The sequence below is a fragment of the Bufo gargarizans genome, chromosome 5, assembly GCF_014858855.1.
Source record: "Bufo gargarizans isolate SCDJY-AF-19 chromosome 5, ASM1485885v1, whole genome shotgun sequence".
In the NCBI taxonomy this organism is placed as follows: domain Eukaryota; kingdom Metazoa; phylum Chordata; class Amphibia; order Anura; family Bufonidae; genus Bufo; species Bufo gargarizans.
Window position 1 is genome coordinate 1,549,261 of NC_058084.1, and position 24,670 is coordinate 1,573,930.

At 46.4% G+C, this 24,670-nt stretch overlaps 1 protein-coding gene across 5 annotated transcripts in view; it reads right to left on the bottom strand.

Annotated features, from left to right (window-relative positions):
* The window catches only part of PLEC (plectin), a 235,977-nt gene that overhangs the window by 186,867 nt on the left and 24,440 nt on the right, over positions 1–24,670 (bottom strand). For 2 of the 5 annotated variants that reach the window (XM_044294602.1, XM_044294599.1), the window contains exon 1: positions 18,760–18,954. The exons of the other annotated variants lie outside the window; for them this stretch is intronic. In XM_044294602.1, the coding sequence (XP_044150537.1) occupies positions 18,760–18,850 (91 nt within the window). In that variant the 5' untranslated portion in view covers positions 18,851–18,954. Of the gene's footprint in view, positions 1–18,759; positions 18,955–24,670 lie in introns of those variants that run through there. 5 annotated transcript variants of the gene reach the window in all.

The window sequence follows — 24,670 nt, forward strand, 5'->3', positions numbered from 1 at the left end:
CTGTTATCAGCCATTTCAGGGGAGAGGATGACTGTAGGACAGGAGAATAATGTCTATTGCTCCCTGTTATCAGCCATTTCAGGGGGGAGGATGACTGTAGGACAGGAGAATAATGTCTATTGCTCCCTGTTATCAGCCATTTCAGAGGAGAGGATGACTGTAGGACAGGAGAATACAGTCTATTGCCCTCTGTTATCAGCCATTTCAGGGGAGAGGATGACTGTAGGACAGGAGAATACAGTCTATTGCCCCCTGTTATCAGCCATTTCAGGGGAGAGGACGACTGTAGGACAGGAGAATACAGGCTATTGCTCCCTGTTATCAGCCATGTCAGGGGAGAGGATGACTGTAGGACAGGAGAATACAGTCTATTGCCCCCTGTTATCAGCCATTTCAGGCAGGGGAGAGGATGACCGTAGGACAGGAGAATACAGTCTATTGCCCCCTGTTATCAGCCATTTCAGGGGAGAGGATGACTGTAGGACAGGAGAATACAATCTATTGCCCCTGTTATCAGCCATTTCAGGGGAGAGGATGACTGTAGGACAGGAGAATACAGTCTATTGCCCCCTGTTATCAGCCATTTCAGGGGAGAGGATGACTGTAGGACAGGAGAATACAGTCTATTGCCCCCTGTTATCAGCCATGTCAGGGGAGAGGATGACTGTAGGACAGGAGAATACAGTCTATTGCCCCCTGTTATCAGCCATTTCAGGCAGGGGAGAGGATGACCGTAGGACAGGAGAATACAGTCTATTGCCCCCTGTTATCAGCCATTTCAGGGGAGAGGATGACTGTAGGACAGGAGAATACAATCTATTGCCCCTGTTATCAGCCATTTCAGGGGAGAGGATGACTGTAGGACAGGAGAATACAGTCTATTGCTCCCTGTTATCAGCCATTTCAGGGGAGAGGATGACTGTAGGACAGGAGAATACAGTCTATTGCTCCCTGTTATCAGCCATTTCAGGGGAGAGGATGACTGTAGGACAGGAGAATACAGTCTATTGCCCCCTGTTATCAGCCATTTCAGGGGAGAGGATGACTGTAGGACAGGAGAATACAGTCTATTGCCCCCTGTTATCAGCCATTTCAGGGGAGAGGATGACTGTAGGACAGGAGAATACAGTCTATTGCTCCCTGTTATCAGCCATTTCAGGCAGGGGAGAGGATGACTGTAGGACAGGAGAATACAATCTATTGCCCCCTGTTATCAGCCATTTCAGGCTGGGGAGAGGATGACTGTAGGACAGGAGAATACAGTCTATTGCCCCCTGTTATCAGCCATTTCAGGCTGGGGAGAGGATGACTAGCGTGAATATATTGATAGAGTCATAGATCTGCATATCGATAGCAGTGCTGGAGCTGCAGGGCGTGTGTGAACAGGTGCTCAATATCCATATGATGGGAATCCTACCAGATTTCCCTGTATTATTATAAACTCCAGACTGTGAGGTTATACAGGCGGTATATCACACCGCTCTTCCACTGTCTGATCCGGCACATCCAGCAGGACACATGGTAGCAAGGCTGCAATGCAGTATAATCCTACATCAGTGACCTCATCATCGCGGTATGCTGAGGTCAATAGGGGGCGCAATGCTCCATTATATCACAGGATATAAAATATACTGAATAACACCAGTAGCACACAGCTATGATCGGTGTCTGTCGCTGCGCTGTCTGCTGGAGTCTGGTGTAGTCTGAAATCCACCTCCTCTTTCATAATTGGCTCCAACTACTATGGTGCACCGCAGTCTGGGGGGCGACGGGCTCGGTGCACCGCAGTCTGGGGGGCGACGGGCTGGGTGCACCGCAGTCTGGGGGGGCGACGGGCTCGGTGCACCGCAGTCTGGGGGGCGACGGGCTCGGTGCACCGCAGTCTGGGGGGGCGACGGGCTCGGTGCACCGCAGTCTGGGGGGGCGACGGGCTCGGTGCACCGCAGTCTGGGGGGGCGACGGGCTGGGTGCACCGCAGTCTGGGGGGCGACGGGCTCGGTGCACCGCAGTCTGGGGGGCGACGGGCTCGGTGCACCGCAGTCTGGGGGGCGACGGGCTCGGTGCACCGCAGTCTGGGGGGCGACGGGCTCGGTGCACCGCAGTCTGGGGGGCGACGGGCTCGGTGCACCGCAGTCTGGGGGGCGACGGGCTCGGTGCACCGCAGTCTGGGGGGCGACGGGCTCGGTGCACCGCAGTCTGGGGGGCGACGGGCTCGGTGCACCGCAGTCTGGGGGGCGACGGGCTCGGTGCACCGCAGTCTGGGGGGGCGACGGGCTGGGTGCACCGCAGTCTGGGGGGCGACGGGCTCGGTGCACCGCAGTCTGGGGGGCGACGGGCTCGGTGCACCGCAGTCTGGGGGGGCGACGGGCTCGGTGCACCGCAGTCTGGGGGGCGACGGGCTCGGTGCACCGCAGTCTGGGGGGGGCGACGGGCTGGGTGCACCGCAGTCTGGGGGGGCGACGGGCTGGGTGCACCGCAGTCTGGGGGGGCGACGGGCTGGGTGCACCGCAGTCTGGGGGGGCGACGGGCTGGGTGCACCGCAGTCTGGGGGGGCGACGGGCTGGGTGCACCGCAGTCTGGGGGGGCGACGGGCTGGGTGCACCGCAGTCTGGGGGGGCGACGGGCTGGGTGCACCGCAGTCTGGGGGGGCGACGGGCTGGGTGCACCGCAGTCTGGGGGGGCGACGGGCTGGGTGCACCGCAGTCTGGGGGGGGCGACGGGCTGGGTGCACCGCAGTCTGGGGGGGCGACGGGCTGGGTGCACCGCAGTCTGGGGGGGCGACGGGCTGGGTGCACCGCAGTCTGGGGGGGCGACGGGCTCGGTGCACCGCAGTCTGGGGGGCGACGGGCTCGGTGCACCGCAGTCTGGGGGGGCGACTGGCTCGGTGCACCGCAGTCTGGGGGGGCGACGGGCTCGGTGCACCGCAGTCTGGGGGCGATGGGCTCGGTGCTGCACTCCCTATTCCACATTGTCCTCACCTCTTTAGGAAATTTGTAAAGCTCCATCCAAGCAGAATAAGCAGCCCCCCCCCATTCCTTCTGTGTAACCCCGGGGCCCGGCCCCTCCTGCAGTAAGACTATTCATCCCATCCCAGCAGGGAGACCACAGCGAAGGCCACCTTTTGTTGCAGCCACAGTCTCGGGACACTGAGTAACACTCCAACATGCACACAAACTGAGCGAATCAGCAGAAACGTCAGAACGAGGGCCAAACAGAGGGAAAGAGACCGCGAGAGCGCTACCCAAAACAGCTGCCCAGCACCTCGAGAGTTAATCAGCCCTCAGGAATCTGGAGGATTTAAGGCTAGAAAACCTTATAATAACCAGCGGCACCCGTCCCTCACCCACATCAGGCACCTGCACACCTCCGCCTATATCAGTGTCAGTCTTCACTGATGCTCTAGCATTGTATTCATGAATCAGGAGGCTCAGGGTAAACCCCTGAGAAATATCAGTCCCATGAGTTCTCCCATTAAATAAGGAAGTTTACAGTTTTTTTCTTACAAGGGATGATATCTGACAACCACCCATCTGCAACGTGCCCAGAGCAGGTTGTCACCCCGATTTCCTCGCACTGTGGTATGCACATAACACTCTACTGTTACGTAGATATGGTGTCAGTCTTCACTGCTGTGCTAGCATTACATTCATGGACTGCATGAACATATTCTCTTGTGAGATTATACAGATCTCTATGTCAATCACGGTGCATGGAAAGCTGACAACCTTCTGCCAAGATTAGTGGTTGTCAGAGACCAGGAGAGCTGAGGACAGAAGAACGAGCCATTCGTAATTGGACTCCATACCAGAGACAGGGGCTGAGAGTCCAGGGCGCTCATCCAGCTCTTCCTGGTGTAAAGGGCGGGACAGTGACATATACCACTATTATTTCAGACTGCGGTCATGAAGAGGTTAATAATAGACACCCAGTATATTGGGGGAGGGGGGGGGTAACACTCACAGTCATGAAGAGGGACCCTCTGTGCATAACATCACAACGGCGCCCTCCGGTGGTCACTTCTGCCTGAGCACAGCACATGCAACACTATGAGGGCCCCCTACCACCCAGACAGAGGGGTCCGTGGCACAGTACGTGGTCCCTGGGATTAGAAGTCCCTGTAGACGCTCCCGCCAGAACCGCTCTAATGGGGGACACGGCCTCTCCCCGGTTATGTGGCCTGTGGTGGTCCCAGGCGTCAACACCAATCAGACATTGAGGGTCCTGGACCACCGATGAGTTCAGGCTCCACCATGGACTCCGACTCTCTTCCCTCCTCTCAGGTGTCTACGCTGGTTTATCACCCTGATTAGATTGTAAGCTCTGCTGTCCACCTCAGGCACAAGTCATTGCCCTGATCTGTCAGTAAATACCCGGTGGATGATGGAGGGAAACCGGTCGTAACAAGGACCGAACCAGGAGGACAAAAGGGAGAAGGACCTGCAAAACACAGGGACCACTCCGCTCCACATTCCTGCAACCTGTGCTCGGCCGCAGAGCTTACACTCTGCACCCCCCACCACTGACAGCAAAGCAAATGATAGCCAACCACTTCAGGGGGGCAGATACTTTTACACCGGGGTGATGCAAGTCTGTTCAGCGACCCCTCAGGCTCCACCATCATCAGAACACAACATCCAGTGTGAGAATCCCAGGGGGAGAATAATGGGGGTGATAGTCACTGTACAGTCCGGAGAGCTGCGAACGCTACGTGGAGTCCACAGTGACTAATCTCACACAAGTCCCAAACTGCACTAATGTGCGGAGGTGTTCGGGGATCTCCGATGTCCCAGTGACACAAAGTCGGGTCAGACTTTATTGGCAGCGTCCAGAATACTCATCGCAGGTTACTGGAAGAAGACGGAGATGCCCCCATTAAAACAATGGATTCAAAGATGGGGTCAATAGTACCGCCTGGAGCAGCCTCCAATCTGTGGTGTCCGGGCCTCCCAGTGAGCCATTTGGAAACCCTGGAAGAATTACAGATGTATCGACCGTGAACATGAACGATAATGTGTCACTAGTTACTCTTATCCAAGTACTACCTTTCTGCAACATAATAGATGCCCCCCCCTCCCCCCCCCCCTTTTATTCTTTGATATTGTTTTCTCATTTGATTGTACTGTATCCTTATATTGGCAATCAACGAGCGCACGACCCAACTGTTGTAAAACAAACAAACTACACTAATGTGACTGCAACTCCCAGCATTTGTCAATTACCCCCATCTTCCTTTCTCACTCAGATGTGACATTTGTCCATCACCTGCTGTTACAAAGGCCATATGGTGGTGGGAACATGAGGGGGAGGGAGCTTCTCACCTATAATACTGCCTCCTATGTACAAGAACATAATACTATAATACTGCTCCTATGTACAAGAATATAAGTACTATAATACTGCCCCCTGTGTGCAAGAATATAACTACTATAATACTGCCCCCTATGTGCAAGAATATAACTACTATAATACTGCTCCTATGTACAAGAATATAACTACTATAATACTGCCCCCTATGTGCAAGAATATAACTACTATAATACTGCTCCTATGTGCAAGAATATAACTACTATAATACTGCCCCCATGTGCAAGAATATAACTACTACAATACTGCCCCCTGTGTACAAGAATATAACTACTATAATACTGCCCCCTGTGTACAAGAATATAACTACTATAATACTGCCCCCATGTGCAAGAATATAACTACTATAATACTGGCCCCTATGTGCAAGAATATAACTACTATAATACTGCTCCTATGTACAAGAATATAACTACTATAATACTGCCCCCTGTGTGCAAGAATATAACTACTATAATACTGCCCCCTGTGTACAAGAATATAACTACTATAATACTGCCCCCTGTGTACAAGAATATAACTGCTATAATACTGCTCCTATGTGCAAGAATATAACTACTATAATACTGCCCTCCTATGTACCAAGCATATAACTACTATAATACTGGCCCCTATGTGCAAGAATATAAACTACTATAATACTGCTCCTATGTGACAAGGAATATAACTACTATAATACTGCTCCTATGTGCCAAGAATATAAGTACTATAATACTGCCTCCTATGTAAAAGAATAGTGAACGTAGCGTAAAATACAAAAAAAATACTGCTCCTATGTGCAAGAATATAATTACTATAATACTGCCTCCTATGTGCAAGAATATAAACTACTATTAATACGCTCCTATGTGCAAGAATATAAACTAACTATAAGACTTCCTCCTATGTACAGAGATATAACTGCTATAATACTGCCTCCTATGTACAAGAAATAGAACTACGATAATACTGCCTCCTATGTATAACAAGAATCATAACTACTATGCAATACTGCCTCCTATGTACAAGAATATAACTACTATAATACTGCCTCCTATGTACAAGAATATAACTACTATAATACTGCTCCTATGTACAAGAATATAAACTACTATAATACTTGCTCCTATGTACAAGAATATAACTACTATAATACTGCTCCTATGTACAAGATATAACTACTATAATACTGCCTCTATGTACAAGTATATAACTACTATAATACTGCTCCTATGTACAAGAATATAACTACTATAATACTGCTCCTATGTACAAGAATATAACTACTATAATACTGCTCCTATGTACAAGAATATACCTACTATAATACTGCTCCTATGTACAGGAATATAACTACTATAATACTGCTCCTATGTACAGGATATAACTACTATAATACTGCTCCTATGTACAAGAATATAACTACTATAATACTGCTCCTATGTACAGAGAATATAACTACTAAATACTGCCTCCTATGTACAAGAATATAACTACTATAATACTGCTCCTATGTACAAGAATATAACTGCTAAATACTGCTCCTATGTACAAGAATATAACTACTATAATACTGCTCCCTATGTACAAGAATATAACTACTATAATACTGCTCCTATGTACAAGAATATAACTACTATAATACTGCTCCTATGATAGCAAGAATATAACTACTATAATACTGCTCCTATGTACAAGAATATAACTACTATAATACTGCTCCTATGTACAGAGATAACTACTATAATACTGCTCCTATGTACAAGAATATAACTACTATATACTGCTCCTATGTACAAGGAATATAACTACTATAATACTGCTCCTATGTACAAGAATATAACTACTATAATACTGCTCCTATGTACAAGAATATAACTACTATAATACTGCTCCTATATACAAGAATATAACTACTATAATACTGCTCCTATGTACAAGAATATAACTACTATAATACTGCCTCCTATGTACAAGAATATAATTACTATAATACTGCTCCTATGTGCAAGAATATAACTACTATAATACTGCTCCTATGTGCAAGAATATAACTACTATAATACTGCCTCCTATGTACAAGAATATAACTACTATAATACTGCCTCCTATGTACAAGAATATAACTACTATAATACTGCCTCCTATGTACAAGAATATAACTACTATAATACTGCTCCTATGTACAAGAATATAACTACTATAATACTGCTCCTATGTACAAGAATATAACTACTATAATACTGCTCCTATGTACAAGATATAACTACTATAATACTGCTCCTATGTACAAGAATATAACTACTATAATACTGCTCCTATGTACAAGAATATAACTACTATAATACTGCTCCTATGTACAAGATATAACTACTATAATACTGCTCCTATGTACAAGAATATAACTACTATACTGCTCCTATGTACAAGAATATAACTACTATAATACTGCTCCTATGTACAAGAATATAACTACTATAATACTGCTCCTATGTACAAGAATATAACTACTATAATACTGCTCCTATGTACAAGAATAACTACTATAATACTGCTCCTATGTACAAGAATATAACTACTATAATACTGCTCCTATGTACAAGAATATAACTACTATAATACTGCTCCTATGTACAAGAATATAACTACTATAATACTGCTCCTATGTACAAGAATATAACTACTATAATACTGCTCCTATGTACAAGAATATAACTACTATAATACTGCTCCTATGTACAAGAATATAACTACTATAATACTGCTCCTATGTACAAGAATATAACTACTATAATACTGCTCCTATGTACAAGAATATAACTACTATAATACTGCCTCCTATGTACAAGAATATAACTACTATAATACTGCTCCTATGTACAAGAATATAACTACTATATACTGCTCCTATGTACAAGAATATAACTACTATAATACTGCTCCTATGTACAAGAATATAACTACTATAATACTGCTCCTATGTACAAGGAATAACTCTATATACTGCTCTATGTACAAGAATATAACTACTATAATACTGCCTCCTATGTACAAGAATATAACTACTATAATACTGACTCCTATGTACAAGGAATATAACTACTATAATACTGCTCCTATGTACAAGAATATAACTACGATAATACTGCTCCTATGTACAAGAATATAACTACTATAATACTGACTCCTATGTACAAGAATATAACTACTATAATACTGCTCCTATGTACAAGAATATAACTACTATAATACTGCCTCCTATGTACAAGAATAACTACTATAATACTGCTCCTATACAAATATAATACTAATACTGCTCCTATGTACAAGAATATAACTACTATAATACTGCCCCTATGTACAGGAATATAACTACTATAATACTGCTCCTATGTACAAGAATATAACTACTATAATACTGCTCCTATGTACAAGAATATAACTACTATAATACTGCTCCTATGTACAAGGATATAACTACTATAATACTGCTCCTATGTACAAGAATATAACTACTATAATACTGCCTCCTATGTACAAGAATATAAATACTATAATACTGCTCCTATGTACAAGAATATAACTACTATAATACTGCTCCTATGTACAAGAATATAACTACTATAATACTGCTCCTATGTACAAGAATATAACTACTATAATACTGCTCCTATGTACAGGAATATAACTACTATAATACTGCCTCCTATGTACAAGAATATAACTACTATAATACTGCTCCTATGTACAATAATATAACTACTATAATACTACTCCTATGTACAAGAATATAACTACTATAATACTGCTCCTATGTACAAGAATATAACTACTATAATACTGCTCCTATGTAAAAGAATATAACTACTATAATACTGCTCCTATGTACAAGAATATAACTACTATAATACTGCCTCCTATGTACAAGAATATAACTACTATAATACTGCTCCTATGTACTAGAATATAACTGCTATAATACTGCTCCTATGTACAGGAATATAACTACTATAATACTGCCTCCTATGTACAGGAATATAACTCCTATAATACTGCTCCTATGTACTAGAATATAACTGCTATAATACTGCTCCTATGTACAAGAATATAACTACTATAATACTGCTCCTATGCACAAGAATATAACTACTATAATACTGCCTCCTATGTACAAGAATATAACTACTATAATACTGCCTCCTATGTACAGGAATATAACTACTATAATACTGCCTCCTATGCACAAGAATATAACTACTATAATACTGCTCCTATGTACAAGAATATATCTACTATAATACTGCTCCTATGTACAAGAATATAACTACTATAATACTGCTCCTATGTACAAGAATATATCTACTATAATACTGCTCCTATGTACAAGAATATAACTACTATAATACTGCTCCTATGTACAAGAATATAACTACTATAATATTACTCCTATGTACAAGAATATAACTACTATAATACTGCTCCTATGTACAGGAATATAACTACTATAATACTGCTCCTATGTACAGAGATATAACTACTATAATACTGCCCCCGTGGACTAGTATATAACTACTATAATACTGCCCCCGTGGACTAGTATATAACTACTATAATACTGCCCCCGTGGACTATCTCTTATGTACATCCGGTCGCAGTCCCGGGTGTTATGCTATCCGCACACACATCCTAATGGCGGTCATCAGTATAATGGCGGTTGGTGTATTTCTAGGCGGCTCTGGGGTCTCCGCGTGTAGACTGGGGGTAGCACTCCACCGCCCTGTCAGTGACGAGTCTCGGCAGCTGGGAATGAGCTCAGGACTATTCCTGGGACAGACGTCAGGTCCCTGCGGCCGCTTTGATACATAATAACACTGAGGGCTATGCTGGGGTCTGAATGGCGGTGGGGAGGCTGCACCCACAATCTGTCCTAGGGGGCGACGTTCCTCCAGAAGACTGAGGTGACAGGGGGCAGGAGGCTCCGCACAATGACAGGACCGGCGGGGTCTGACATGACTGCCGCACTGTAAATAGCCACTGGCGCCTCCGCCACGATCCCGCCATATAATCCCCCCCCCCCCACACACAGGAATATCCCTGCCCCCCAGAGGTGACCGGTCTCCTCTACACAGACGGGAAGAATCCGTCCAAGCAGGCGACGCCATGACATGCATATATTACCAGGACACTTTTCTGGCTGAGGATGCATGGTAACAGTTATGTCCACACAGTGAATCTACTATATGCTTCCCCCATGCTTTACACTGCAGCTGGTCTATGATTCACTGACTTTCTTGCTGGAGTCCTACATTCTGTGAAATTAGTTCAACATAACTTCATGGCTGAGCTGAGAGATTCAGGCTGCTGTTCTTTCTGCCCCTCATGCTCTACACTGCAGCTCTGCTTGTTCAGCAGGAAGTCAGTGTAGAGACATTATTGCATCACAACAAGGACCGAAATTTGTAAATTGAGAGTAACTGAACCCTCGAAGAGAAGAGGATGACCAGGAAAGTCTGCAGATATCTGGAGGGGAGGGGCCTCTATAAGGGGGAGGAGTCTGGATAGTTTTAAAGATCAAATGAAACCTAATTTGTACTAAATGACTAATAATATTTACATGGGGAGTCACATGACCTTGACATATCAGCTCTGATAGGCCGGAGAGGCCCGGGGAACAGAGCCTTAAAGGGAACCTGTCACCGGGATTTGGTGTATAGAGCTGAGGACATGGGCTGCTAGGTGGCCGCTAGCACATCCGCAATACCCAGTCCCCATAGCTCTGTGTGCTTTTATTGTGTCAAAAAAACCGATTTGATACAAATGCAAATTAACCTGAGATGAGTCCTGTCCCCGACTCCTCTCACACACAGGACTCATCTCAGGGTAATTTGCATATGTATCAAGTCGTTTTTTATACACAATAAAAGCACACAGAGCTATGGGGACTGGGTATTGCGGACTGTGGAGGCCAGGTCATCTGGCGCAGCACCCCATCACTCTCCTCCATGGTCAAATAGCCCTTACACAGCCTGGAGGTGTTTGGGGTCATTGTCCTGTTGAAAAATAAATGATGGTCCAACTAAGCGCAAACCGGATGGAAAAGCATGCCGCTGCAAGATGCTGTGGTAGCCATGCTGGTTCAGTATGCCCCAACAGTGTCACCAGCAAAGCCCCCCCACACCATCACACCTCCTCCTCCATGCTTCACGGTGGGAGCCAGGCATGTAGAGTCCATCCGTTCACCTTTTCTGCGTCGCACAAAGACACGGTGGTTGGAACCAAAGATCTCAAATTTGGACTCATCAGACCAAAGCACAGATTTCCACTGGTCTAATGTCCATTCCTTGTGTTCTTTAGCCCAAACAAGTCTCTTCTGCTTGTTGCCTGTCCTTAGCAGTGGTCTCCTAGCAGATCTTCTACCATGAAGGCCTGATTCACACAGTCTCCTCTTAGCAGTTGTTCTAGAGATGTGTCTGCTGCTAGAGCTCTGGGTGGCATTGACCTGGTCTCTAATCTGAGCTGCTGTTAACCTGCGATTTCTGAGGCTGGTGACTCGGATGAACTTCTCCTCCGCAGCAGAGGTGACTCTTGGTCTTCCTTTCCTGGGGCGGTCCGCATGTGAGCCAGTTTCTTTGTAGCGCTTGATGGTTTTTGTGACTGCACTTGGGGACACTTTCAAAGTTTTCCCCATTTTTCGGACTGACTGACCTTCATTTCTTAAAGTATTGATGGCCGCTCGTTTTTCTTTACTTAGCTGCTTTTTTCTTGCCATAATACAAATTCTAACAGTCTATTCAGTAGGACTATCAGCTGTGTATCCACCTGACTTCTCCACAACGCAACTGATGGTCCCATCCCCATTTATAAGGCAAGAAATCCCACTTATTACACCTGACAGGGCACACCTGTGAAGTGAAGACCATTTCAGGTGACTGCCTCTGGAAGATTATCAGGAAAATGCCAAGAGTGTGCAAAGCAGTAATCAAAGCAAAAGGTGGCTACTGTGAAGAACCTAGAATATGACATATTTTCAGTTGTTTCACACTTTTTTGTTATGTATATAATTCCACATGTGATAATTCATAGTTTTGATGCCTTCAGTGCGAATCTACAATTGTCATAGTCATGAAAATAAAGAAAACTCTTTGAATGAGAAGAAGGTGTCCAAACTTCTGGTCTGTACTGTATATATATATATATACACTGCACAGTACCACTCCTCTCCTGTATATATATATATACCGCACAGTACCACTCCTCTCCTGTATATACACACACACACTACAGAGGACAGTATACTGTGTATATACTACAGAGGACAGTATACTGTATATACACTACAGAGGACAGTATTCTGTATATATACACACTACAGAGGACGGTATACTGTATATATACTACAGAGGAGAGTATACTATATATACTACAGAGGACAGTATACTGTATATATACTACAGAGGACAGTACACTGTATATACACTACAGAGGACAGTATACTGTGTATACACTACAGAGGACAGTATACTATATATACTACAGAGGACAGTATACTGTATATACACTACAGAGGACGGTATACTGTGTATACACTACAGAGGACAGTATACTATATATACTACAGAGGACAGTATACTGTATATATACTACAGAGGAGAGTATACTATATATACTACAGAGGACAGTATACTGTATATATACTACAGAGGACAGTATACTGTATATACACTACAGAGGACGGTATACTGTATATATACACTACAGAGGACGGTATACTGTATATATACTACAGAGGAGAGTATACTATATATACTACAGAGGACAGTATACTGTATATATACTACAGAGGACAGTACACTGTATATACACTACAGAGGACAGTATACTGTGTATACACTACAGAGGACAGTATACTATATATACTACAGAGGACAGTATACTGTATATACACTACAGAGGACGGTATACTGTATATATACTACAGAGGAGAGTATACTATATATACTACAGAGGACAGTATACTGTATATATACTACAGAGGACAGTATACTGTATATACACTACAGAGGACGGTATACTGTATATATACACTACAGAGGACGGTATACTGTATATATACTACAGAGGAGAGTATACTATATATACTACAGAGGACAGTATACTGTATATATACTACAGAGGAAAGTATACTGTATATATACACTACAGAGGACGGTATACTGTATATATACTACAGAGGAGAGTATACTGTATATACACTACAGAGGACGGTATACTGTATATATACACTACAGAGGACGGTATACTGTATATATACTACAGAGGAGAGTATACTGTATATACACTACAGAGGACAGTATACTGTATATATACACTACAGAGGACGGTATACTGTATATATACTACAGAGAACGGTATACTGTATATATACTACAGAGGACAGTATACTGTATATATACTACAGAGGACAGTATACTGTATATATACTACAGAGGACAATATACTGTATATATACACTACAGAGGACAGTATACTGTATATATACTACAGAGGACAGTATACTGTATATACACTACAGAGGACAGTATACTGTATATATACTACAGAGGACAGTATTCTGTATATATATTACAGAGGACAGTATACTGTATATATACACTACAGAGGACAGTATACTGTATATATACTACAGAGGACAGTATACTGTATATATACTACAGAGGACAGTATTCTGTATATATATTACAGAGGACAGTATACTGTATATATACACTACAGAGGACAGTATACTGTATATATACTACAGAGGACAGTATTCTGTATATATATTACAGAGGACAGTATACTGTATATATACTACAGAGGACAGTATACTGTATATATACTACAGAGGACAGTATACTGTATATATACTACAGAGGACAGTATACTGTGTATATATTCTACAGAGGACAGTATACTGTATATATACACTACAGAGGACAGTATACTGTATATATACTACAGAGGACAGTATACTGTATATATATTACAGAGGACAGTATACTGTATATATATTACAGAGGACAGTATACTGTATATATACTACAGCGGACAGTATACTGTATATATATTACAGAGGACAGTATACTGTATATATACTACAGAGGACAGTATACTGTATATATATTACAGAGGACAGTATACTGTATATATATTACAGAGGACAGTATACTGTATATACAGAATAAGAGCAGATACTGAGGATTACACCCAGTATACAGGACAGGAGAAGTGGTACTGTGCAGTATATATATACAGGACAGGAGAAGTGGTACTGTGCAGTATATATACAGGACAGGAGAAGTGGTACTGTGCGGTATATATACAGGACAGGAGAAGTGGTACTGTGCGGTATATATACAGGACAGGAGAAGTGGTACTGTGCAGTATATATATACAGGACAGGAGAAGTGGTACTGTGCGGTATATATACAGGACAGGAGAAGTGGTACTGTGCAGTGTGTATATACAGGACAGGAGAAGTGGTACTGTGCAGTGTGTATATATATACAGGACAGGAGAAGTGGTACTGTGCGGTATATATACAGGACAGGAGAAGTGGTACTGTGCAGTGTATATATACAGGACAGGAGAAGTGGTACTGTGCAGTGTGTATATATATACAGGACAGGAGAAGTGGTACTGTGCGGTATATATACAGGACAGGAGAAGTGGTACTGTGCAGTGTATATATACAGGACAGGAGAAGTGGTACTGTGCAGTGTGTATATACAGGACAGGAGAAGTGGTACTGTGCAGTATATATATACAGGACAGGAGAAGTGGTACTGTGCGGTATATATACAGGACAGGAGAAGTGGTACTGTGCGGTATATATACAGGACAGGAGAAGTGGTACTGTGCAGTGTATATATACAGGACAGGAGAAGTGGTACTGTGCAGTGTATATATACAGGACAGGAGAAGTGGTACTGTGCAGTGTATATATACAGGACAGGAGAAGTGGTACTGTGCAGTGTGTATATATATACAGGACAGGAGAAGTGGTACTGTGCGGTATATACAGGACAGGAGAAGTGGTACTGTGCAGTGTATATATACAGGACAGGAGAAGTGGTACTGTGCAGTGTATATATACAGGACAGGAGAAGTGGTACTGTGCGGTATATATACAGGACAGGAGAAGTGGTACTGTGCAGTGTATATATACAGGACAGGAGAAGTGGTACTGTGCAGTGTGTATTTACAGGACAGGAGAAGTGGTACTGTGCAGTGTATATATACAGGACAGGAGAAGTGGTACTGTGCGGTATATATACAGGACAGGAGAAGTGGTACTGTGCAGTGTATATATACAGGACAGGAGAAGTGGTACTGTGCAGTGTGTATTTACAGGACAGGAGACCACTGCACTTTTAGGGTTCTATCACACCAGCGATACGGATTCTCTCAGGACGCGGTCAGTGAAGCTCGCACCATTTCACAAGGTCAGTTTTGTCTGCGATTACGTTCAGCGCTTCATTTTTCTCATCGCGTTTTGATGAGTTTTTCACACGTGTTAAAAAAAAAACTGAAGAATTCTAAAGATCTCCGAGCAACCATCAGTGAAAAACGCATTACATCCGGACACAATCCGTTTTTCACAATATAGAGCAGGCGGCGATTGTCACACAGCGCAGAAATGATACGTGAAACCCTCCTGTGTAGACAGAATTCATCGCACCCGCACCAAAAAGTCTCATGTGAAAGGGGCCTCATGGGGCCGAGCAAAAGCTTTCATATAGACCTGGTGCTTGTGTTTCCCACCATTTTCAAGATCTCTGCTGAATTTCACTGAATGTGAACATTTCTGATGACATCCAGAGGCTGCAGATCAGTACAATGCTACTTTACGCAGCTGAGGACTTGTTACAATTGCATCTGGTCCAGTCAATCATCTGAGATAAACGCACACCACTCCCTCCCTGATAGTCTGTTACAATGTATCAGTGCACCATACATTGTAACAATCTCCCCGCTGTGTGAGCAGGACTAGGTCAGGCACCTTCTCAGCCTCCTAATGTAAATGTTCTCATTCACTGACAGCAAGCAGAGATCTTTAAAATGTGATGAACTGAAGCACAATGTCTACTACAAAGTGCAGGCTTGAAGCTTTATTTACATGAGCGGGGGGGGGGGGGGTCACACTGAACAGACCACCAGCGCCCACCCGAGTGACAGACCCTCATTTACACTCCTTTCATCATGGCCGCCCTGATAACCCGACTAAAATGTCAGAGATCTATGCAGCCCCCAACGCAGGGGGTATCAACATTACCAAAAATACGGGTCTGGGGGGTCTGGACTGGATCCAAGTCCTATGTGCCTGACTTGGGGGGCTCCAGGATTTGGGGGGGCCGAGTCCGCTCCAGCTGACGCCTCTTCCATTTGAGTAACAGGAGCTATTTATATTTCGTTCCAAGCTTCCAGCGGCTGGCTTCCGGACATGGCTCTGATGGGGGTAGTAGTACAGTCTGTAACGCTGTACTGTCCCCGACTGTCAGGATACGACACACATCAGCCAAGAACCGGGCACAATAATCATCAGGAAGAACTACAAGTGCCAGCATAGCCTGTCAGCACTGCCTGCCACTGAGCCATGACAGGCCTGGCTGGATAGAATCATGAGGAAGAACTACAAGTGCCAGCATAGCCTGCCAGCACTGCCTGCCACTGAGCCATGACAGGCCTGACGGGATAGAATCATCAGGTTGGAGAACTACAAGTGCCAGCACAGCCTGTCAGCACTGCCTGCCACTGAGCCATGACAGGCCTGGCTGGATAGAATCATCGGGCTGGAGAACTACAAGTGCCAGCATAGCCTGTCAGCACTGCCTGCCACTGAGCCATGACAGGCCTGGCTGGATAGAATCATCAGGAAGAACTACAAGTGCCAGCATAGCCTGTCAGCACTGCCTGCCACTGAGCCATGACAGGCCTGTCTGGATAGAATCATCAGGAAGAACTACAAGTGCCAGCACAGCCTGTCAGCACTGCCTGCCACTGAGCCATGACAGGCCTGGCTGGATAGAATCATCAGGAAGAACTACAAGTGCCAGCACAGCCTGTCAGCACTGCCTGCCACTGAGCCATGACAGGCCTGGCTGGATAGAATCATCAGGAAGAACTACAAGTGCCAGCACAGCCTGTCAGCACTGCCTGCCACTGAGCCATGACAGGCCTGGCTGGATAGAATCATCAGGCAGAGAACTACAAGTGCCAGCACAGCCTGTCAGCACTGCCTGCCACTGAGCCATGACAGGCCTGGCTGGATAGAATCATCAGGAGGAGAACTACAAGTGCCAGCACAGCCTGTCAGCACTGCCTGCCACTGAGCCATGACAGGCCTGGCTGGATAGAATCATCAGGAAGAACTACAAGTGCCAGCACAGCCTGTCAGCACTGCCTGCCACTGAGCCATGACAGGCCTGGCTGGATAGAATCATCAGGAAGAACTACAAGTGCCAGCACAGCCTGTCAGCACTGCCTGCCACTGAGCCATGACAGGCCTGGCTGGATAGAATGATCAGGCTGGAGAACTACAAGTGCCAGCACAGCCTGTCAGCACTGCCTGCCACTGAGCCATGACAGGCCTGGCTGGATAGAATCATCAGGCTGGAGAACTACAAGTGCCAGCATAGCCTGTCAGCACTGCCTGCCACTGAGCCATGACAGGCCTGGCTGGATAGAATCATCAGGCAGGAGAACTACAAGTGCCAGCACAGCCTGTCAGCACTGCCTGCCACTGAGCCATGACAGGCCTGGCTGGATAGAATCATCAGGAAGAACTACAAGTACCAGCACAGCCTGTCAGCACTGCCTGCCACTGAGCCATGACAGGCCTGGCTGGATAGAATCATCAGGAAGAACTACAAGTGCCAGCACAGCCTGTCAGCACTGCCTGCCACTGAGCCATGACAGGCCTGGCTGGATAGAATCATCAGGAAGAACTACAAGTGCCAGCACAGCCTGTCAGCACTGCCTGCCACTGAGCCATGACAGGCCTGGCTGGATAGAATCATCAGGCAGGAGAACTACAAGTGCCAGCACAGCCTGTCAGCACTGCCTGCCACTGAGCCATGACAGGCCTGGCTGGATAGAATCATCAGGTTGGAGAACTACAAGTGCCAGCACAGCCTGTCAGCTCTGCCTGTATAGAATGGCGTTGTGCTTGTCAGAAACCTGTTGGTCGAGAACTGATCCAAGTGTGAACACGACCCCGGCAGAGAGGTGGCCACACACCGGAGTGACTGACCCCGGGGCCACGGACCTTCCCCTCCTATTAACCCCTGCCAGGCTCAACACCTACTGGTGAGAGGACAGTACACCGGCAGAACACAAGGGGTTAATACACGAGCAGGTAGGAAATGGGGACTGTACCTTTATACCTCTCCCGGACATCTTCATACGCCTGGATGTAGTCCTTCTCCTCTGCATCGGGGGGCAACTGCGGCAAATGAAAGCTGGCCATGACGCTGGGACACCCTAAAATACACCACGCAGCCCTGTGCCCGCACCCCCTGGCGACTCTGTTCTCCCTCTGCACCCCCTGGCGACTCTGTTCTCCCTCTGCACCCCCTGGCGACTCTGTTCTCCCTCTGCACCCCCTGGCGACTCTGTTCTCCCTCTGCACCCCCTGGCGACTCTGTTCTCCCTCTGCACCCCCTGGCGACTCTGTTCTCCCTCTGCACCCCCTGGCGACTCTGTTCTCCCTCTGCACCCCCTGGCGACTCTGTTCTCCCTCTGCACCCCCTGGCGACTCTGTTCTCCCTCTGCACCCCCTGGCGACTCTGTTCTCCCTCTGCACCCCCTGGCGACTCTGTTCTCCCTCTGCACCCCCTGGCGACTCTGTTCTCCCTCTGCACCCCCTGGCGACTCTGTTTTCCCTCTGTACCCCCTGGTGACTCTGTTCTCCCTCTGTACCCCCTGGTGACTCTGTTCTCCCTCTGCACCCCCTGGTGACTCTGTTCTCCCTCTGCACCCCCTGGTGACTTTCTCTGTAGCCCTGGTAAGGGTCTCTTCTCTTTCTAGCCCTGCAGTCGGCCCCTCTTTGCCCTTCTCCTTGGTGTCTCTCCCCTTCTCTCAGGCACAGCTGTCTCTTTCCAGCTCTCTGGCCCTCTCTCGCATACCCATGCTCAGTCAGATCCCAAAAAGCCAGGCTGAGCCAAGCCCCACAGCAGGGTCACTGCTCAGGCCCTACCTCTTAAAGGCACAGGACAGCAGCAGCTGCAGGAGTGCGACCTGCTGGTGGAGGCGCAGACGCCTCCTACGTGTCTCCCCGGCACCTGCTCTGGTGGTAACACTCTGCACATGGGAGACCACAAGAGCTGTTACTTCATTTGAAGGGATGGTCAGCTGGTGCATACGGCTGTATAACAGAACAGGGTGAATATCGGTGGCAGGGGCACAGCATAACAATCCACGCCTGGGCACCAGGCCATATTTTATGTGGCGCCCAGTTTAGCATTAGGACCTGTATCTGGTGCCCAGTTTAGCATTGGGACCTGTATCTGGTGCCCAGTTTAGTATTAGCCTGTATCTGGTGCCCAGTTTAGTATTAGGACCCGTATCTGGTGCCCAGTTTAGTATTAGGACCCGTATCTGGTGCCCAGTTTAGTATTAGGACCTGTATCTGGTGCCCAGTTTAGTATGAGGACCTGTATCTGGTGCCCAGTTTAGTATTAGGACCTGTATCTGGTGCCCAGTTTAGTATTAGGACCTGTATCTGGTGCCCAGTTTAGTATTAGGACCTGTATCTGGTGCCCAGTTTAGTATTAGGGCCTGTATTGTACATATTATTTCAGAAACTCTTACTTCAGGAGCTATAGTTGGTGCCTGGAGTCCATATTATTAAACCTGGCACCAGATAAAAGGTCATTATAATTTAATTTGGTCGGTCAAAGGTGAGGGGCAGCTGTGCAGATAGAGACGCAGGATATCTGTGTTTTTCCTAACAAACTGGTATAGCGAGTAGTAACATACTTCTCATTCTTTACCCTCACCGACTGTGACCATATTCTCAATTCTCAAACAACAGATAACCAAAACCTTTACACGGAGAAGGAACTGGGGCCATAACCCAACCCCCGACCCCATGAACAGCCACCATCCCCTTAGAAAAACATCCAGAGCGAATATCCATCCCTGGAGAACGTCCATTCCCTGAGAATACACCTCCATAGAGAATATCCATCCTCAGAAACCATCCCAAGAGAATATCTATCCCTGGAGAAAATCCTTCCTCAGAAACCATCCCAAGAGAATATCTATCCCTGGAGAACGTCCATCCTCAGAAACCATCCCAAGAGAATATCTATCCCTGGAGAATGTCCTTCCTCAGAAACCATCCCAAGAGAATATCTATCCCTTGAGAACGTCCGTCCTCAGAAACCATTCCAAGAGAATATCTATCCCTGGAGAACGTCCATCCTCAGAAACCATTCCAAGAGAATATCTATCCCTGGAGAACGTCCATCCTCAGAAACCATTCCAAGAGAATATCGATCCCTGGAGAACGTCCATCCTCAGAAACCATTCCAAGAGAATATCCATCCCTGGAGAACATCCATCCTCAGAAACCATCCCAAAAGAATATCTATCCCTGGAGAAGGTCCAGCCTTGGAGAAAACATTCTAAGAGAATATCCATTCCTGGAGAAAGTCCATTCCCTGAGAATACACCTCCATAGAGAATATCCATCCTCAGAAACCATTCCAAGAGAATATCTATCCCTGGAGAACATCCTTCCTCAGAAACCATCCCAAGAGAATATCTATCCCTTGAGAACGTCCATCCTCAGAAACCATTCCAAGAGAATATCCATCCCTGGAGAACATCCATCCTCAGAAACCATCCCAAAAGAATATCTATCCCTGGAGAAGGTCCAGCCTTGGAGAAAACATTCTAAGAGAATATCCATTCCTGGAGAAAGTCCATTCCCTGAGAATACACCTCCATAGAGAATATCCATCCTCAGAAACCATTCCAAGAGAATATCTATCCCTGGAGAACATCCTTCCTCAGAAACCATCCCAAGAGAATATCTATCCCTTGAGAACGTCCATCCTCAGAAACCATTCCAAGAGAATATCCATCCCTGGAGAACATCCATCCTCAGAAACCATCCCAAAAGAATATCTATCCCTGGAGAAGGTCCAGCCTTGGAGAAAACATTCTAAGAGAATATCCATTCCTGGAGAACGTCCATCCTCAGAAACTATCCCAAGAGAATATCCATCCCTGGAGAACATCCATCCTCAGAAACCATCCCGAAAGAATATCTATCCCTGGAAAAGGTCCAGCCTTGGAGAAAACATTCCAAGAGAATATCCATTCCTAAAGAACGTCCATCCTCAGAAACTATCCCGAGAGAATAAGCAATCCCTGGAGAAGGTCCAGCCCTGGAGAAAACATGCAGAGAGAATATCCATTCTTGGAGAACATGGATTTTGTGCACACTCCTTTCAATACTGTATACCCAGGATGTCACTGTCCCTTCCTTCTTCTGACTGTGTGTCTAGGACCAACCCTGTAGATTTTCATTAATAATAAACAAACTCTACACAGTCCTTTCCATCTCCTGGCTGGGATATCTATGACTCAAAAGGTCCTTTCATCTATTGACTGGGAATATCAAGGAAACACACAGTACTATCCATCTACCGACTAGGAAAACCCAGGACTCACACACAGTCCTTTCCATTTTCTAACTGGGAATATCCAGGACCTACACAGACAGTCCTTTCCATCTACTGACTAGGAATATCCAGGACTCACACAATCCTATCCATCTACTAACTGGGAATATCCAGGACCCACACAGTCCTCTCCATCTCCTGACTGGGATATATCTAGGACTCACACAGTCCTCCTAACTTAAGTGGAGGTCCAGGCCACAAAAAAGTACAGTCGCAGTATAATAAAGGTTTATCACACAGTAAATAAACCCTTCATCCAGGAACGAACAGAAATCCCCAAACTAATGCCAATGTGGATGACACGATTGACTGCAGGAGGTCTATATGTCTTCTGTCACCTGCACCGGGGCCTGCACTGCAGGAGGTCTATATGTCTTCTGTCACCTGCACTGGGGCCTGCACTGCAGGAGGTCTATATGTCTTCCATCAGCTGCACCGGGGCCTGCACTGCAGGAGGTCTATATGTCTTCTGTCACCTGCACCGGGGCCTGCACTGCAGGAGGTCTATATGTCTTCTGTCACCTGCACCGGGGCCTGCACTGCAGGAGGTCTAAATGTCTTCTGTCACCTGCACCGGGGCCTGCACTGCAGGAGGTCTATATGTCTTCTGTCACCTGCACCGGGGCCTGCACTGCAGGAGGTCTATAAGTCTTCTGTCACCTGCACCGGGGCCTGCACTGCAGGAGGTCTATATGTCTTCTGTCACCTGGAACGGGGCCTGCACTGCAGGAGGTCTATATGTCTTCTGTCACCTGCACTGGGGCCTGCACTGCAGGAGGTCTATATGTCTTCTGTCACCTGCACTGGGGCCTGCACTGCAGGAGGTCTATATGTCTTCTGTCACCTGCACTGGGGCCTGCACTGCAGGAGGTCTATATGTCTTCTGTCACCTGGAACGGGGCCTGCACTGCAGGAGGTCTATATGTCTTCCGTCACCTGCACCGGGGCCTGCACTGCAGGAGGTCTATATGTCTTCTGTCACCTGCACCGGGGCCTGCACTGCAGGAGGTCTATATGTCTTCTGTCACCTTCACCGGGGCCTGCACTGCAGGAGGTCTATATGTCTTCTGTCACCTGCACCGGGGCCTGCACTGCAGGAGGTCTATATGTCTTCTGTCACCTGCACCGGGGCCTGCACTGCAGGAGGTCTATATGTCTTCTGTCACCTTCACCGGGGCCTGCACTGCAGGAGGTCTATATGTCTTCTGTCACCTGCACCGGGGCCTGCACTGCAGGAGGTCTATATGTCTTCTGTCACCTGCACCGGGGCCTGCACTGCAGGAGGTGTATATGTCTTCCATCACCTGCACTGGGGCCTGCACTGCAGGAGGTCTATATGTCTTCTGTCACCTGCACCGGGGCCTGCACTGCAGGAGGTGTAAACGTCTTATATTAAGATCCTATGTGACCTTACTGTGGAGGCTTTGATGACTACAGTACATATATGTATAAGCATCCAATAGTTCAGAGAGTCCGATCATCTGGCAGCATGGTGGTCCTGAGCCTGCTAGAACAAACCCAGTGGCAGTATACTGGGCCTGCTACCTGTTTGAACTGGGATGACAGGGCTGTAACATCTCACAGGCATCTAAACTGGGAATCTCAGGAATGTGTAAGGAGTTGTCCACCAAGCAGTGCCAAGACTGGACTTCACATACACCCCAGAAATACTGATCCCTGCAAGAGGCGCCGGAATTCTGCACCATAGAAGCACAGCCAATACCATCTACTGCCCCCTGTTATCAGACATTTCAGGGAGAGGATGACTGTAGGACAGGAGAATACAGTCTATTGCCCCCTGTTATCAGCCATTTCAGGGGAGAGGATGACTGTAGGACAGGAGAATACAGTCTATTGCCCCCTGTTATCAGCCATTTCAGGGGAGAGGATGACTGTAGGACAGGAGAATACAGTCTATTGCTCCCTGTTATCAGCCATTTCAGGGCAGAGGATGACTGTAGGACAGGAGAATACAGTCTATTGCTCCCTGTTATCAGCCATTTCAGGGGAGAGGATGACTGTAGGACAGGAGAATACCGTCTATTGCCCCCTGTTATCAGCCATTTCAGGGGAGAGGATGACTGTAGGACAGGAGAATACAGTCTATTGCTCCCTGTTATCAGCCATTTCAGGGGAGAGGATGACTGTAGGACAGGAGAATACAGTCTATTGCCCCCTGTTATCAGCCATTTCAGGGGAGAGGATGACTGTAGGACAGGAGAATACAGTCTATTGCCCCCTGTTATCAGCCATTTCAGGGAAGAGGATGACTGTAGGACAGGAGAATACAGTCTATTGCTCCCTGTTATCAGCCATTTCAGGGGAGAGGATGACTGTAGGACAGGAGAATACAGTCTATTGCCCCCTGTTATCAGCCATTTCAGGGGGGAGGATGACTGTAGGACAGGAGAATACAGTCTATTGCTCCCTGTTATCAGCCATTTCAGGGGAGAGGATGACTGTAGGACAGGAGAATACAGTCTATTGCTCCCTGTTATCAGCCATTTCAGGGGAGAGGATGACTGTAGGACAGGAGAATACAGTCTATTGCTCCCTGTTATCAGCCATTTCAGGGGAGAGGGTGACTGTAGGAC